Source organism: Mercenaria mercenaria, chromosome 8 (genome assembly GCF_021730395.1).
Source record: "Mercenaria mercenaria strain notata chromosome 8, MADL_Memer_1, whole genome shotgun sequence".
NCBI lineage: Eukaryota > Metazoa > Mollusca > Bivalvia > Venerida > Veneridae > Mercenaria > Mercenaria mercenaria.
The window spans coordinates 34,318,673-34,336,362 of record NC_069368.1 but is presented as its reverse complement, the minus strand read 5'-3'; the positions used below and the strand labels follow the sequence as shown (position 1 = coordinate 34,336,362).

Here is a 17,690-nt window from a genome sequence, read left to right as displayed (position 1 = left end):
TCATTACGTGTTACAAGGCAATATTTACATTCGCCCTATTCTTTTCCATTGAAAATTATGACGTTCATTTCGTATGAACTGCAAAAGGAAAGGCGCGAAAGTTACGTCATCGCTGCTAAGTGATAACCGACCGTTGTTTTGACGACATTCCTTAGATGACGTCACAGTTGTTCCATCTGGTGAACAGAATGGCCGGGAAGCTGATTTTACTGTTAAATGCCACAAAAAAATGTGCAGTTTATAATATTATTTTGTTTACAAATGGAAAGGAAATAAAATGTAAATATAAGAAATGAAACAATTTTTTTCGGTGCTCATGCGAAATGAACGGCAGAATAGGATGGGCAAATTAAACATGAATCGCTATTCATGATTTGCCGATCCTATTCTGTCGTTCGTTTCGCATGAACACCGAAAAAAATCATTTCATTTCTTAATTCGTGTAGTGGAGATTACCTTTATTTAAACTGTCTTTGAACTTTTGAACATAGTGAGATTTGATGCACCAGTAACATACCCAGTTGATGTTTTGCCGCACTGTAAAAAAGATAGTAAACATTAACATTACAACTGTTTCTTTTTCAGTGTAACATCTTTTATTTCGTTTTATGGAAAGTAAAAACAAACAAAAAATAAAGCAATTGGTTTTGCCCACACACGGTATCAGAAAGCACAATCTAACATCAGTGTAAGAATAGAATCTACATGATTATGATAAAGATAACATTTCTGGCCGGCGAATAAGCAAACACTTACTAATACACTTTGATAATGTGGCAGTTGAGTTCAGTTAGTCCAAGGGTTGTTCAAAGATAATCCGTCATAGATGTTTTGTAAAGCAAATATTGGATTTACCTGTATTGGAAAATAAACAGTGTCGGTTGTATTGAGGTCAACTGCCACATTATCAAAGTTTATTAGTATAATAATGTATATCATTATATTTTGTACATTGTTTTTAGGCAATGCCATGAAGATACATAGAGAACGCGGTAGTTAGAATATTGTATCGTGGAATAAAATGCAATTGTTCTTTTATATCCTATTCTAATATGACTAACAATGCTTTAATAATCACAACGATATTATGTTTACATCATGCCAACGTGATATTTAGCGCCATGTACGCATCGAGAAATAGCGCTTTCAAATTTCATGAAACATTTTACTTAATAACATGTTTTAGAAGAAATGTCACATTGCACAAATGTGTGGATTAATTTTCACGCATACTGAGTTAGTTATTCGCTTTGCCGGATAATTCGCGATAATTTTCGCCAGAACTGAACACTGCCGCAAGACGTATATTACCATTACCGGTCCTGGCGTGTATAAACAAAGACCTGCTATTGGCGCTATTCTTGCGCGAAGAAACAGTTCCATCATATTGATATAAATTTACTATAAAGAACATATGAGAATCGAAATAATTTATAGCAAAACAGTGCTTTATCACTATTTATACACTCGGGCGGTTATTCGTCGTCCAAAATCATGTCCGCTCTATATCTTTTTATCCCCTAGAATGATTATAAAATAACTAGCCTGAAATGTTTGCTGTAAAATAAATACGAAAGATAAGTTTTCTGTGTATTTTGTAGTAATTTACATTTCATTAGGATTGGATTCTGCTGCGCTTTGTAACTTCAGGCATATTTTAGAAATGAGAAAATGAAAAACTTGGATCTTAACTGCCAGACTAGAGTTATGGCCCTTGACTTAGTCAAAAATATGCATAGAAAGGGCCATGTATATCAAAAATTATTTGACCCGGGCCTACATTATGAAACATTACAGGAATACTATTCAGTATATGAAGTTATGAACTAGGATTTTATCAGAGATATCACTCAATTAGACTAGAGTTATAGCCCTTGACTTAGTCAAAAAATATGCATAAAAGTTGTGTCGCGCATATATAAAAAAATATATAATTTAGGGTCATGAAACATCATAGGAATATTATTCAGGATGTGAAGTTTGCACCTACGATTTTGTTCCGGATTTCTTTCAGACAGACCAGAGTTATGGCGCTTGATTGTCAAAATGTACATAAATGGGATATAAAAATTGTGTCGGTTTATGTATAAATTCCAACTACATTTCGATGCGTAGACAAACTAAAAGAACATTATCACGCACACAAACAAACATAAGAATAAATGAAATCTTACTTAGAAGAAATATGCAAGTGTATTTTTAAAGTAGTGGCGTTATCTTTAATTAAGTCTAGGATAAATTGCATACCTTTAATAAAACCGAAAATTCAAAGCCAAAGCCTTTAGAGAAAGCTATATACCTATGGATAACCCATTAAGCTAAAACTTATTTCCCAAATGGGTCCATTCTTATCTACTAAATTAGATGTGAAAATAAGAATTACCCAGATTTTGACACAAAACGGGATTGCATTTACTAAACGTATGCACTAAACATTGCATAAATTTCATAAAATACACTATCATGTTATCACTTAGTGTCAGACTTATTTATCACAGATACACATATATCACACACAGGTCAGTAGTATACAAAATCACTTCTACTTTCTGAAACGTGAAGCAAATTCCAATCGTTAGATCCAGTATGATTACAACATGTCTTTTTACTAGTGTTGTTATTAAAACTAGGTAATATGAAATTATTCTGAGTGAATCTAGTACTTTTAACAAAATTATCACTTAAGTACGAAGGACAAGTGCCATAAAACATTCTATGCATATGATTGAGTTTTTGGATACCTAGAAGATATACAGAATACCTAGAAGAGTAACCCTGGATAAATCTAATTATTTTGTTTTGCATCACCTGTAATTTGTGTTTTAAACATTTATTCAGACCTTCATACCAGGACGAACAAGAATAATCAAAATGACATCTATTTTTTTCTATATAAAATTTAAGTTTTCCATTAATTAATTAATTAATTAATTATTGAGGCTATAAATGTACTATCATATTGTTCATAAAGTCAAGAAACCTACATATATGCTAATAAGTTGTCAGATTTTGAAAAACATGATCTGTTTGCCTCTAAAGTGAAAAAAAGGTTGTTTTTTTTTTTTTTTTTTTGTAATTTTCACTTTATATCCAATGTAAGTGATGGTGACTGTTATGGTGATATTTTTAAAAATAAAATTGGAAGCAAAAAGATGTGAGTTAGAATAAATATGTTTACATCAAATTGAAGAGGAGAAATTGTTTACTGTCTTATCTGCTAAAATATTCACAAGTTAAAGCACGGCTACTAAACCCTAGCGCCACCACCGAGAAGTGGTGATAAGGAAATGAACTGTCTAATGCCGATTTTAAATTGTAAATGTTTACATTCTGTCTCATATTTTCATTGATAGAACTTGTTTAAAAAAAAATCGGGGAATGCAGTGCCGTGTAAGAACACTTTTGCTACAGGTTGACTGTAATTTCGTTGAAATATTATGTATATTGTGTTGTAGTGTCAAGATCTTTTCTCCTGACTCAGACGTTTGTACATCTTGATATATCTGACTGTAATCAAGTAGCATGAACTATGGACCGGCGAAAATATATTAAGAGACATGTTATAATTTAAGTTAAATTTATATTAATGAAAAAGCGGAATCAGTCAACACTCTGAAGGCTAAAACTCTGTACAAATGAGCTGATTGACCTGTAATGATTTCTTAATTTCTTTAAGTTATAAAAACAATGCACCATATACTGAAAAAAAACAACAACATTTTTTATACACATACCCGTGAATTTGATAAGCATAGCTTCTAAATTGTTTAATATATACATGTACATGTATCTGTGAATACTTTTTTATATTTCAGAGGGTTTGGAATCATGGCGTCTTCAGAGGAGAGAGGCACCAGTAAGTAAACATTTAAACTACCTGGTAACATCTAGATCTAATATACATTTATTTACATAAACAAAAAATTTGATGAGTATATATAGGAGTCATGTGACCGTCGGTCCGTCGATTGGTTCATGGCGCGAACACTTAAAGAAGTTCAAGTGAAACATTTCCAAAAGAATTCCAGTGTTATTTGTCCTTTAACTTACTAGACAGAATGTCTGCTCTTGCTTTATTGCACATAGGGCTAGCTTCCTTTCCTGTTCATTTGTCCAAATCCACCTAATTAATATTGGAAAACACTTGAAGTTCAAAATGTTTCCACAATGATTCTTCATACAAGTAATCACAAGTGTCGATTTGCATGACATGGGTCATCTGAGAAATATAAGTCAAATTTTTACCAGATCATCATGTAAGTAAGTCGGTATGTATTTTGATGTCTCAATATTCAAAACTGGGACAAAAGTAAAAAAAAAGAAATATTTATTAAAGGTAGCGTTAAACTTCCAAAACAAATAATTATTCATAATTTATTTTCGGATGTTCCTTCGAATACTGATGTTCTTGTAGGCTGTAATGATATTGATCGCGATCAGATATGGAGCCTTGAATAATATGTACATATGTGAGAATGATTCATACTTGAAATGTATTGATTACATGATATTTAAGCACAGATAATATTGCGCCCCATCCCCTTGAAAGTTACTGTAGATAGTAAGAATTTGGGTATTAATTGGCTGGTTTAGCTTATAAATAAATCATCCACTACACCATAGTTAATTTTAAAACAAATTATATGATCTGTTCGACTAGTCAGAACGCCCACTTCATATACAGCTCAGGATCTCGTGGGAATAAATCCCGAGTGTCGCTGACTTACAAAGCTAACTAGGTCAAGGCTTTACCTAGTAAGCAGTACATGACTGAACCAGGAATGATGACCCTAAAATGTAACAATTATCTGAGGGCACATCCCGATGGAGGCCTTGGTGTTGGGACTCTCTCAATGAGCCGAATGTCTGGGATCTCTTGTGCGCAGAATTAAATGACAATTGCCGAGAGAGGTGAACCTCGCCAGGGACGGCGATGCGATGCGCCTACAGACCAAGACCTAATATAAGGTTTAGGGTCCAATAAGTTATGTCAGATAATGATCGTTTTAAAATGATTATCACTCAAAAGGAATCCCTGGTGAAAGAGAAAAAAACATGTTTTTTTTTTTTTGGCATAAAGTAGAGATAGTACCTAAGTTTTTCAAATCATAGGTATGAAGTTAAAAAGCTTTGAAATGAAGACAAATGGCCATATATTTATGTATATATACTGGGATTTATTTAAACTATCGCCAAATGTCTCAGTCCAACAGTTGCATTTCTCTAGACCCGTGTTAGCATACAAACGTGGTAAAAATCTTAAAGACTTCCTTGTAAAGTCTAGATATTCTGCAATGCCCCCTACCCCCATCAGCGCCCGTTCCAGCAAATGCTACCGACCTAGATGTACACATTGTAGCAAGATAGTAGAAACTGATGAATTCCTTAGTTCGTCCAATTCTTCTATGTATAAACTTAGATTTAATACAGACTGCACATCATCAAATGTCATTTATGTCATAACTTGTAAAAAGTGCAACATGCAATATGTGGGTCAAACACGACAACAGGTTTCTAAACGTATGAACAGTCATAAATTTGACATTAACAATTTCAGCGATCCAGCATATGCTAGCGGTGTGGCTGCCCATTTCAACAGTACTCATCACAATTTAGATGATTTCAGTTTTTTACAAATTGACATTGTTGATAATGATTTAGATAGGTTATTACGTGAAACGTCCTGGATTCACCGGTTAAATACCGTGCACCCATCTGGCATGAACACCAGCGTATTGTTTACTATGTGATTACAGTTACCAAGTAACATTTAATAGGGTATTATATACTAACTTTTTCATAATATCCCTACAGGTTAAATATTTTCACTGTATAGTATTGTTTTTAATACATTTTCTAACTTTAAAATAATATTAATAATTTTTGTAGAAGTTAAGAATATATCGGCTCTATTTTCCAGCATTTTGATATTTTATTGCCGTTTTATTACCTCCCCTTATTACTGCTTCAAGGTTCCCTTTTCCGCCGTTTGACTGCATTTTGTCTTTAATCGTATTTTAATGAAAGTTTTTAATTTTTTGATTGTTTCTGTAATTATATATGTGCGGTTAGCTTTTATATTAATGTTATTTTACTATTTATATAATTATAAGTAGATCTATCGTTAATTCTCGCTTCAAAATTTGTCATGTAGATATGTTGGGTTTTATTTTTTCTCTGCTTCATATTGAAGAAATATGTTTTCGATAAATACCCGCCGTATCATTATGATCCGTATCTATATGTACATTAATACAAATATATTCTATATTTGCGCTTTTTGTCACGTTGACGTTCGCGTCCAAACGGACGTGACGTCGTTTGTTTTGTAAGCTGTTATTTCTGACGAAGACATAAAGGTCGAAACTAGTCAAGTATGTGTTGTCTTGGTATTTTTAAATCCTTTTCATATATTTCTCAAAAATAGATATATTGACAATATTTTAAGCCAAAACGTAGAGTTATGAGCATTTAATATTTTCATGTAAAAGAAAATTTTGTGATCAAGGAAATGTAACTCTTCTTGAACCTGGAGAGCAGAAACATCAAAGGGACATAATATAGCGAATATTTTCTTCTTGGGTGCATTTGATTTAACATTCAATTGTGATCTGGATTTCTAAATAATGATCCATGATACTGTGTGCTAAAAATATAGAACAACTGGAACAAATCTTTAACAGCAAAAAGATGCTGTAGCAGAATGAAAATTGTTAAGCTGTAACTGGGACTCGAACCCAGGACCTCTCACACCTGAGGCAGACACTCTACCACTTCCCTATAACTGCAGTAGCTATAGCTAGGCAGTTTAAGTGCACTGATTACATTACGTGAACTGGAACAGTTTTGTGACAATAACACATAATCAGCCTACTCCGGATTATCGGCGTATTCGCTTTGTTACCTAACGGCAATTTTCGTGTAAAGAAAAAATATAATCTAATGCTGTAAACATTTTAATCGGTCAAAACTGCCCAAATTTCTCAAACGTGTTTTTTAGAGTATGAACTTACTAACTGGTAGTACCAGTGAAATATAACTTAAACTGAATCTTATATATTTGCCTTTTGAGTAGCTGGCGAATGGCAAAGACAGTGGGCTTTGTCCAAATATAAGCAGTTACTTTACCAGTTTCGAGAGGATATCAATTGATAGGAAATAACAGTTACAAACTAAATACCTTTCTGCAACACAAGGTGTCATTAGCATTCACTGTCAATCAATATTATGACTAAGATCGACGATCATTCATTCATTCAAATAATTTACAGACAGAGTCCGTTGTTTACATTTTTAATCGTAACCGGTGCTCTTGTAAAAACCACTTTTTTCGAAAAACCGAAGAATGCGAAGAGCTATGGTACGGTCTCTACATAAAGGGCGTCCCGCCTCGCAAACAGATGAGGTTCAGCGTTATTGGTTAAGTGAGAGCATAGCCAAGGCACAGTGATTACCATACTTTCATAGTGGTTGGTTATATATGATAGTATATTCGAGCTTGACAACAGAGTATCAAAGCAGATATATTGCGTTGCAAAACATGGTCTGTGTGATATAACTAGTATTTTGATGAATTAAATATATATCGTCTGAAGCGAACTTCTATAAAAGTACCAGTCATATATAGTTGTTCCAGCATGATAGGAAGTTATGCTCAATAACACTAGTTTGCTGGGTCCCTGAAATTGTTGAACTCGAAATAATAAATTATTTGACGATCACTGATATATATAATTGGGATATATAGGTTTTTACATTGGATATCTATGTTAGAAAAATATATGGTTGTTTAGGCAATAATATCTTATTTATTTCAGTGTTCTCTCTGAATGTCAAATTATCAGCTTCTCCTAAAGAGTTTATTCCTCTAAGGATGCGTATGAAAATCTTTAAACATATAGAATCGCAACTTCCGCTGTATCAAAAGCATATGCACGCAGAAGAGAATGACTTCTTTGACGTGAACGGCATGGAAGAAGAACCAAAATATTGCATGAAGTTGAAGTTCTCAGTATTTGATGAAGAGGGTTTAAGTAGATTCTTCGAATATTCTAGAATTTCGCTGGAAGACGGAAAGAGCCGTTTGTCAAATAGCCTTACATCTTTTTTTCATCAACAAAATTTACAACTTGAATTTGAATTTGGATCAAAAACAAAAATCAACATTTTGGTGGGTATGAGCGAAGAAGAAAGAATGATGGTTGCTGATAAATTAGCGGAACAAGAAGAGACGACACACAGTGAAGAGAGGTAAACAGTAATATTATACATATGACCTGGCCTTATAAATAAATACCATGATTGAGGTGACTGATAGTCACATGAAATGCTAACAAAATCGATAAGCATTTTTATGACGGCCACCACACCACAGGACCTTATCAATATATAAGGATGTATTCTTAAAGGGCCTGAACTTCAGACCGTAATAGTAAAGAAATACGGAATTTTTAAGATATCTGGATATCATTGCTGTATTTCTTAAGGGGCTTTGAAACTTAGTTACTGACTTATTATAAATTAGATTTATTTTTTTATTATTTTCCATTCCAACTTAAACAAGAAAATTGGAAATTTCATGAAATCCGGGTTTTCAAACTTTGAATCACAACAACAGGTTATGTTTAAAAAAGGTTATGTTCTATTGATCATATTTGACTGCACCCAGTCAGTGACCCCAAAATATATTCACAGTCTCTGACGTTGATAAAAGCTACATAAACAGTAGTTTGCCGACGATAAATGTACATAAACTAAAGATATTGAGCATAAACCATTTATTTTTTTTCTATTTTTAGTTACACTGACCCCCACAATACAATCCACATAAACTTGCTATACATAATAAAAGTTTGGTGACAGTAAGTCAATTCTTACTAAAGTTTTAAACTAGAACCCACCGTTTTGATGATCACAGTGAAAAAAATCAAATTTTAGTAACTATATCCCAACGCTCTAATGCAACTGCACCGCGGTAGAATGTTGTAAGTATGCAGATTAATTAATTTATGCTTACCATGAATTTGACCCCACTGACCCAATATACAATCTCAACCTTGTTTTTTTCTTTGACCTACTATAGGCAAATATTAATTTAAATACACCTGATTCAATATAAACTACATTGTAAATACTTTTAGCGGAAGCTGTATTTCTGCGTTATCAACACTGACCTTAATTCTTTTGACTTTTGACATGCAGTCCTACTTCCCGTCTGTTAGCGAAAACCAAAAATTGACACCACACGCCCGCCGTGTGACATTCGCCAATCTAATAACCAGTTGTTTTTTTGTTGTTGTTGTTGTTTTTTTTTTTTTGTGTTTTTTTTTTTTTTTTTTTTTTTTGTTGTTTCTTTTTGTTTTATTGTTTTTTTTTTAAACCTGGTTGAAACATTTGTCACGGGGTACCGAAGGTTCACTGCCTTCATTACAAAAAATTATAAAAAGGATCATGAAGTATAAAATTTGTCAAGATAGTTAGAAAACTTTTGTAGTCGCGGCAACCCAGATTGGATTCCCAACTCAGTAATGGTTTATTTTCATGATTTACCATTTTTAGTTCAGAATATGAACAAACATCAGTTTTAATGAAGATAACTTTTAGTCAGAAATTAAAATCCAGTCCCTAAAATGTTGACATGAATTGATTTAGAAAATATTAAAGGGAGGATGAAAGTCATCGTAAGAAACTAAGGTCATAACTGTGTTGACTATCAACGAGAAGTAAAGTGATGCAAGTAGCCTAAGGTAACTTAATGGAGATATAACATAAAGTTTTTAGAGATAGAAAGGCATTAGATAAAGTCTAGAAATTGATTTCCAAGCCTTTCACATAGCCAAAAATGTTAAATTAATGAAAGTTGTGTTTATATCAATAACTGAAGTTTTAATATTGAGTTTAAAGCTGTGACCACAAAGTGTGATAGCCCTACTTACAAGAAGAGATATTTATAAGTTTACTTCTCTAACAATTACACAATTAAGTGGAAAATGAAAATAGTTTTAGACACAATATCTTAATTCTTTTAACAACAAAGACAATTAGAATATATGTGTTTGATTTACCCTTATAGAACTGCTTCAAATATTTTTATCAGCTTATTTATTTAAAAAAAAAAAACATTTTAAGAAGCTGGTAATAATTTTAAAAATGAAATATCACTTACTATTTCATAATGAAGAGAATACAGTTTTGCTTGTATCAAAATGACACATTTATGAACAGGTGTTTTACTGCCTGACAGATAGGATAAGTAAAGGTGCAATTATACTGATCTGTATTTCCTGTGCCTAATAACTTAATGATAAGTTTTTACAAAATAACACTTACAGCACATTTTCTGGATGATAATGCGGAGAGCATAAATATTATATAGAAATGTCGTCTGTCCGTTTGTCAGTCTGTTTTTGTTCTGCCCGTTGCACATTGTTGTCGGCAGTAACATTAAAACAACTACAGAAGGATATTTGATAACAAGAGGGTCATGATTAACCTGTATTGCTCACCTGAGTAATATGAGCTACATGTTGATGCTAAAATATTAAGAAAGTAGGTCAGTAGGTCACATTCATGGTCACTGAAAGTCAGTGTTAAGATCGGTGTGCAAAACTGTACATGTCATTCAAATTTCAGGGCTGTATCTTAAAAAACACACAAGAAAGTAGGTCAGTAGGTCAATGTCACAGTCAGTTGACACTTTATCACTTGGGGTCATCAGGTAATTATAATTAAACAGTTTAAGAAATATGTTCTGATATTTTTAAGTATTTTTCCTATATAACTCATATAACTAGTGACTCCAAAGGTGGGGCCTCTTTTCAACCCAGGGGCATAATTTGAACAATCTTGTTAGAGATCCACTAGACAATGCTACATACCAAATAGCAAATGCCTAGGCCTTGAACTTTTAGAAAAAAAGATTTTTATCCCCCGCCGATGAAATCGGGAGGGGGGTATTGAAATGGCGTTGTCCGTCCGTCACGTCCGTGCATCCGTGCATGCTTGCGTGCGTGCGTCAGTCCGCTGCCATTTCTCAGTAACTATCAGGTAGAATTTTATGAAACTTGAAACAAACATGCACCAACATACTGCGATGATGTCCGTCAAGTTTTTTTTTTTTTTTTTTTGATTGGTCAATTTTCCTTAGAGTTATTGCCCTTGATTTATTGAAAAATACCAAAAAATGTCCGTCCACAGCCATTTCTCAGTGACTATTAGGTAGAATTTCATACAACTTGAAATAAAGATGCACCAATATACTGCGATGATGCCCGTCAAGTTTTTGTTTTGATTGGTCAATTTCCCTTAGAGTTATTGCCCTTGATTTAATGAAAAATCCACGTCTGCAGCCATTTCTCAGTAACAAGCTGGTAGAACTTCATGAAACTTGAAATAAATATGAACCAACGTACTTTGATGATGCCTATCATTTGTTTTTATTAATTGGTCAATTTTCCTTAGAGTTATTGCCCTTTAATTGTTTAAAAATCTAAAGATTTGTACATAACAAACCAATCAATTGGTAGAATTTCATTAAACTTCTTTTATTCTTTTTTCATGAACATTTATTATAAACATGTGAAGTTGTGTACCCACACCTGGTCACCACCTTGCCTTGGTCACCCCCTCCCCCTCCCCACCCCCTCCAAAAAAAAAAAAAGAATTTTTTTTTCATTCCTTTTCATTACTTTTTTTTTCAAAATTTGATCAACATGTGATGTTTTGTACCCTCACCCAGTCACCTCCCCCCCTCCCCCACCACCACCAGGTTTCTGTTAAATTGATTTTGACTAATGAAATTATTTGCCTCTAAAGTAACATCCTTAACTTTTTGCCTGATATATTGTTTTGCCATTCTTCACCACAAACCCTTTCGGCGGGGGATACCAATTCATCGAATTTGCTTGTTTCCTATATAAGTCTATGTTAAACTTTGGACCCCTAGGGCAGGGACTCTTCACCCCAGGGTATAATTTGAATAATTTTGGTAGGGGAACACTGGGCAATGCAACATGCCAAATATCAAAAGCCTATGCCTTGCAGTTTAAGGCAAGAACATTTTATTTTTTTTACTATAAGTCTGTGTTAAACTTGGGGCCCCGGGGTGGGGCCTCTTTTCACCCAAAGGGCACACTTTGAACAATCTTGGTAGAGGAATACAAGACAATGCTACATACTAAATATTAAAGACCTAGGTCTTTTGGTTTCAGACAAGAAGATTTGTAAAGTTTATTCCTATATAAGTCTATGTAAAACTTGGGACTCGTGGGGCGGGGCCTCTTTTCACCCTCAGGGGCACAATTTGAAAAATCTTCGTAGAGAACCATTAGATTATGTCACAAGCCAAATATCAAGGCTCTACGCCTTGATGTTTCGGACAAGAAGATATTTAAAGTTTTTCCTTTCGGTTGCCATGGCAACCAGAGTTCTGCATGGAATGCAATTCTGAAAGAGGGCTACCCAAGGATCATTCCTGTGAAGTTTGGTGTAATTCTACCCAGTGGTTTTCAAGAAAAAGATTTGTTTAGAAAATGTTTACGGACGGACGGCGGACATTGAGCGGTCACAAAAGCTCACCGTGAGACTTTGGCTCAGGTGAGCTAAAAACTTCACACATGGACAAAGGACAGTAAGAGAGAATTATTTCCCTTTGTGGACTTGTTATTTAAATGTATAGATTATATATTCATTTCTTCCAGATGCATAGTTTTGTTGAACAAGTAAGATTATGTTATTTACTCGAAACGACGTATACTTTCAGGAGCATTGGCAAGTCCAGAAATGAAGTATCGCATTCGTCAAACATGCAATCTCCACAGGTGAGTACGTATAATATATATAAAATACTAATCTAGTATATATAAAAGGTGATCTTACACATGTTATCTTCTTTTCAAACAACATTTATCATTGTCAAAAAGGCTGGACAGTTTTTTTGTAAGCGTTGGAAGTGTTATTTTTAAAATAGTTTGCAAAAATATTATTTTGAGATCCACCACGAACAATGGTCAAATTATTTCAAGTTGTCATAAAAAGACTTTTCAGAAGAAATTGCCGGCCCGATTTACAAATGTTCCTTGGTTGACCATCTACGGCGATTGTTTCAATTGTTATAATTAACTGAAAAACATTACCAACAGAGCTAATGGTAAAATCATTCTCAAACGAATTCCTTCTTTTTATTTAACATAAAGTCCGATTTTTAGCTCGACTATACGAAGTATGGAGTGCTATCCTACTCGACCTGGCGTCGGCGTCGGCGTCCTTCTGAGTCCGCACTTTGGTTAAAATTCTGATGCACTTTCTCTTTATCTTTGTTATTACTTGATGGATTTACTTCAGACTTAAATAGTTGTTCCTCATCATCTCCCACATCATATGACACAAGGGTCATAACTCTGGCTCATATATTTCATGAATTATCTTCCCTTTTTACTTAGAATGTCAGGTTAAAGTTTTGGTGCACTTTCACTTTATCTCAGTTATTACTACATGGATTTGATTCAAACTTAGAATAATTGGTTACATCATCAGCCACATCATATGGCACAAGGGTCATAACTCTGGCAATAATATTTTATGAATTATCCCCCTTTTACTTAAAACTTTAGGTTAAATTTTTGGCGCACTTTCACTTTATCTCGGTTATTACTGAATGGATTTGATTCAAACTTTAAATAGTTGTTCAACATCATCACTCACATCATATGACACAAGGACCATAACCCTTGCTCCAGTATTTCATGAATTATTCCCCCTTTTTACTTAGAATTTCAGGTTAAAGTTTTGGTGCACTTTCACCCAATCTCAGTTATTACTAAATGGATTTGATTCAAACTTAAAACAGTCGTCCAACATCATCACACACATCATGTCACACAAGGGCGATAACTCTTGCACCATTATTCCATGAATTACCCCCTTTTTACTTATAATTTCAGGTTAAAGTTTTGATGCACTTTCACTCTAATTCAGTTATTACTAAATGGATTTGATTCAAATTTAAAATAGTTGTTCCGCCTTATCACCCACATCATATGACACACAGTTCATAACTCAGGCACAAATTTTTCATTAATTATGCCCCTTTCACTTAGAATTAAAGGTTAATTTTGATGCATTTTCACTATATCTCAAGTTATTACGAAATGGATTTGATTCAACATGACACAAAGTGAATTATGCCCTCTTTTTGCTAAGAATTGTACTTAATATTTAATGCTTGATACACTTGATCCTTATCTCTCTTTTTACTTAATACTTTTAACGTTGACTCAAGCTATTACCCAATATTCCATCCATGTTGGAGTCAGTGACAGCTCCAGCTTCATCAAATGTGCCCGGTTTCACTATGCAGCATCTAAATAGTCGAGCACGCTGTCTCCAGTGACATCTCTTGTTAAAATAATCTAATAAAATGTTTCCCTTGAGGACAATTCACCAAGATGATTCGTTTTGTACATTTTTATTTGTTGAAAAAGATGGATGTCGGAGCTACAAATAGATGTAGCTTCGAACGACATGTCCTCTTAAATCGCTGGTTTGATTTTGAAATGATTTTCAAGTAATAATTCTATGGGTTGGAGGGCCTTCCACTAGGGGTATTCAAAAAGTATTTTTATTCTTCATTTAACATTGCAACCAGAACTAGAGACAGAACAATTTCCAAACTATTGTTTCGTAAACCGCTGGTCGACACTGGACATTCGACACAAAAAAGACATTGAACATTCGATTTCAGGACGACATTGGACATTCGAACCTAGAACGACACTGGATATTCTAATCTAAAACAACATTGGACATTCAAACCAAAAACGACATTCAAATTCAGAACAGTATGGACATTGGAATCCAGAACGACATTGGCCATTATAATCCAGACTGACATTGGACATTTGAACCCAGAACGACATTGGACATTCAAATCGAGACCGACATTAGCCATTCGAATCCAGAATGATATTGGCTATTCGAATCCAGAATGATATTGGACATTCAAACCAAGAACGACATGGGACATTGGAACCCAGAACGACATTGGACTTTCGAGCTAAGAGCGACATTGGGTATTCGAATCCAGAATGACTTTGGACATTCGAAACCAGAACGGCATTCGACATTCAAACCCAGAACGACTTTGGACATTCGAATCCAGAACGACATTGAACATTCAAACCAAGAACAACTTTGAACATTCAAATCCAGAACGACATCGGACATTCAAACCCAGACATTTGGCATTCAATCCAGAACGATATTGGACATTCGAAACAAGAACGACATTGGACTTTCGAAACAAGAACGACATTGGACATTCAAACCCAGAACGACATTGGATATTCAATTCAAGAACGAAATTTGAAACAAGAGCGAGATTGGATATTCGAAACAAGAACGACATTTTAATTCGAACCCAGAACAACATTGGACATTTGAACCCAGCTTAAAATAGAAACGACATCTCCTCCTAAACCGATGGTCTGATTTTGAAATAATTTCACACAAATGATCATTGTCTGACTCTTTACAAAGAGTGTTCAAATAATACCCATCGTCAAAAAACATGGCCGCCGGGGGCGTGGTCACTTTTTCCTATATGTATATAGTGGAAATTAATAAAACATCTTATGTGAAACTGCTAGCCCGATTTTAAAATAATTTTACGCAAACGGTTCTTGTGTGACCCTCTGCCAAGACTGTTTTATTATGATTCGTCAAAAAAACAGGGCCGCCAGAGGACGTGGTCACTTTTCCGTATTGTATATAGTGGAAAATTTAAAAATCTTCTTGTGTTAAACTGCTGGCCCGATTTTAGAACAATTTTACACAAATGGTCCTTGTGTGACCCTCTACCAAGATTGTTCAAATTATTTTGATTCGTCAAAAAAACATGGCCGCCAGGGGTCGTGGTCACTTCTTCCTATATGTATATAGTGGAAACTTGAAAAATCTTTTTGTGTGAAATTGTTAGCCAGATTTCAAAATGATTTTACACTATTATTTCTTGTGCTTATGTGCCCTTCTACAAATATTGTTGAAATCTTTCTGATTCGTAAAAGAACATGGCCGCCAGAGGGGGTGGTCATTTTTCAACAACAATTTCTTTAAACAATATCTCCTCCAAAACCACTGAATAGATTTTGCTGAAACTTTACACAAATGACTTCTGGGTAGAAATTTCAAAGCTGTTAAAATGGTTCCGATTCATTGCACATATGGGTCTTTTTTGTTAAAAATAGGTTTTCAGCTATCAGACTTTAAAAATCCTTTTCTCTAGATCTTTCATATTTGGCCTGTGATATAAGGGTTTGACTCTCTACACTACTTGTCCAATTATTTCCATAAGGTCAAAAAATGGCCACGTCCGTGTGTCTGACATGTACTTACTGTAGGCATTTATATAAAAATCTTTGAAAATCAATAATAGCTAGAGCTTTGATATTTGACGTGTGATATTAGATTTGTAATTTCTACCGTAATTGTTCAAATTATTACCCTAGGTTCAAAAATGTGTGCGACATGTATGTAATATAGGCTAACACAGAAGAAACCTAACCTTGTACTTATACAAACACACTTGAAGCCTTGTACATAGGTGAGCGCTTTTGTGTCAATGTCCCTCTTGTTTGATTTTTCAAACCTTTCATCAGCGTGTGAAGTTGTACCATTCCCCCCCCCCCCCCCCCCCCCCCCCCTCCCCGTTCCAGATTTACTTGATTCTTTGCCATTCCTCACCACAAACCCATTCAGCGGGGATACCAGTTCATCGAATATGCTTGTTTAACTTGGAAAAAGTGTGTTTAACTTTTGTATATAAGCTATTAGTAGGTGGACGTACTTCAAATAGTCGATCGTGCTGTCGTCAAACAGTTCAGACTTTGTATTTATGGTTGCTATATTGATAATTTAGGCCACTTTGTTCAATATAAGAAAATAACATTTTCATTAGCCAGATGTCATATTTCCTACCAGATCTTCATGAAATTGGTTTTTGTATGAAAGTGCATGCAAAGTTTAAATGCGGGTCATAGAGTAAACAACAAGCTTACTTGGACGAATCATAGAAAATGTGTCCTTCCTGAAACATCGTCACAAGTGCTTGTCTTTATGAAATCCATAGACATGTAGTTTAAAACATGACCATGTAAGGTCAAAAACTAGGTTACGAGGTCAGTGCATTGAAAAGAACTTGCTTACTTACTAGATGCTATATTTATGTCTCTCCCCACTCTCACCATCCACCCAACTGTGTGAGACATATTGCTTTTGCCTGGTCCGTCCATCCATACGTCAAACTTCATTTCCGATCAATATGACTTAGAATCTTCAAACTTCATAGGATGATGGGACTTATAGAGTAGATAACTCCTTTTGTTTTTGGGGTTACTCAATCAAAGGTCAAGGTCACAGAGGCCTGAACATGGAAAACCGTTTCCGATCAATAGAAGGAAAACGACTTGACCCAGAATGTTGAAACTTCATAGTTTAATTGGACATGCAGAGTAGGTGACCCCTATCGATTTTGATAAAAGTTCAAGGTCACAGCAGCCAGACCATGGAAACCCGTTTACGATCAACAACTTGAGGACAACTTGATAAAGATTGTTGAAACTTCATAGGGTGATTGGATATGCAGAGTAAATGACCTTTATTATTTTGGGGGTTACTGGATCAAAGGTCAAGTACAC

The 17,690-nt window shown here is 34.5% G+C and overlaps 1 protein-coding gene across 1 annotated transcript in view; it reads left to right on the top strand.

Moving 5' to 3' along the window:
- Positions 1-3,817: 3,817 nt before the first annotated feature.
- Positions 3,818-17,690, top strand: part of LOC123566607 (uncharacterized) — a 53,712-nt gene continuing 39,839 nt past the window's right edge. Inside the window, exons 1-3 of the mRNA XM_053549711.1 lie at positions 3,818-3,856; positions 7,818-8,250; positions 12,761-12,818. Coding sequence (XP_053405686.1) covers positions 3,829-3,856; positions 7,818-8,250; positions 12,761-12,818 — 519 coding nt within the window. The 5' untranslated portion in view covers positions 3,818-3,828. The remainder of the gene's footprint in view (positions 3,857-7,817; positions 8,251-12,760; positions 12,819-17,690) is intronic.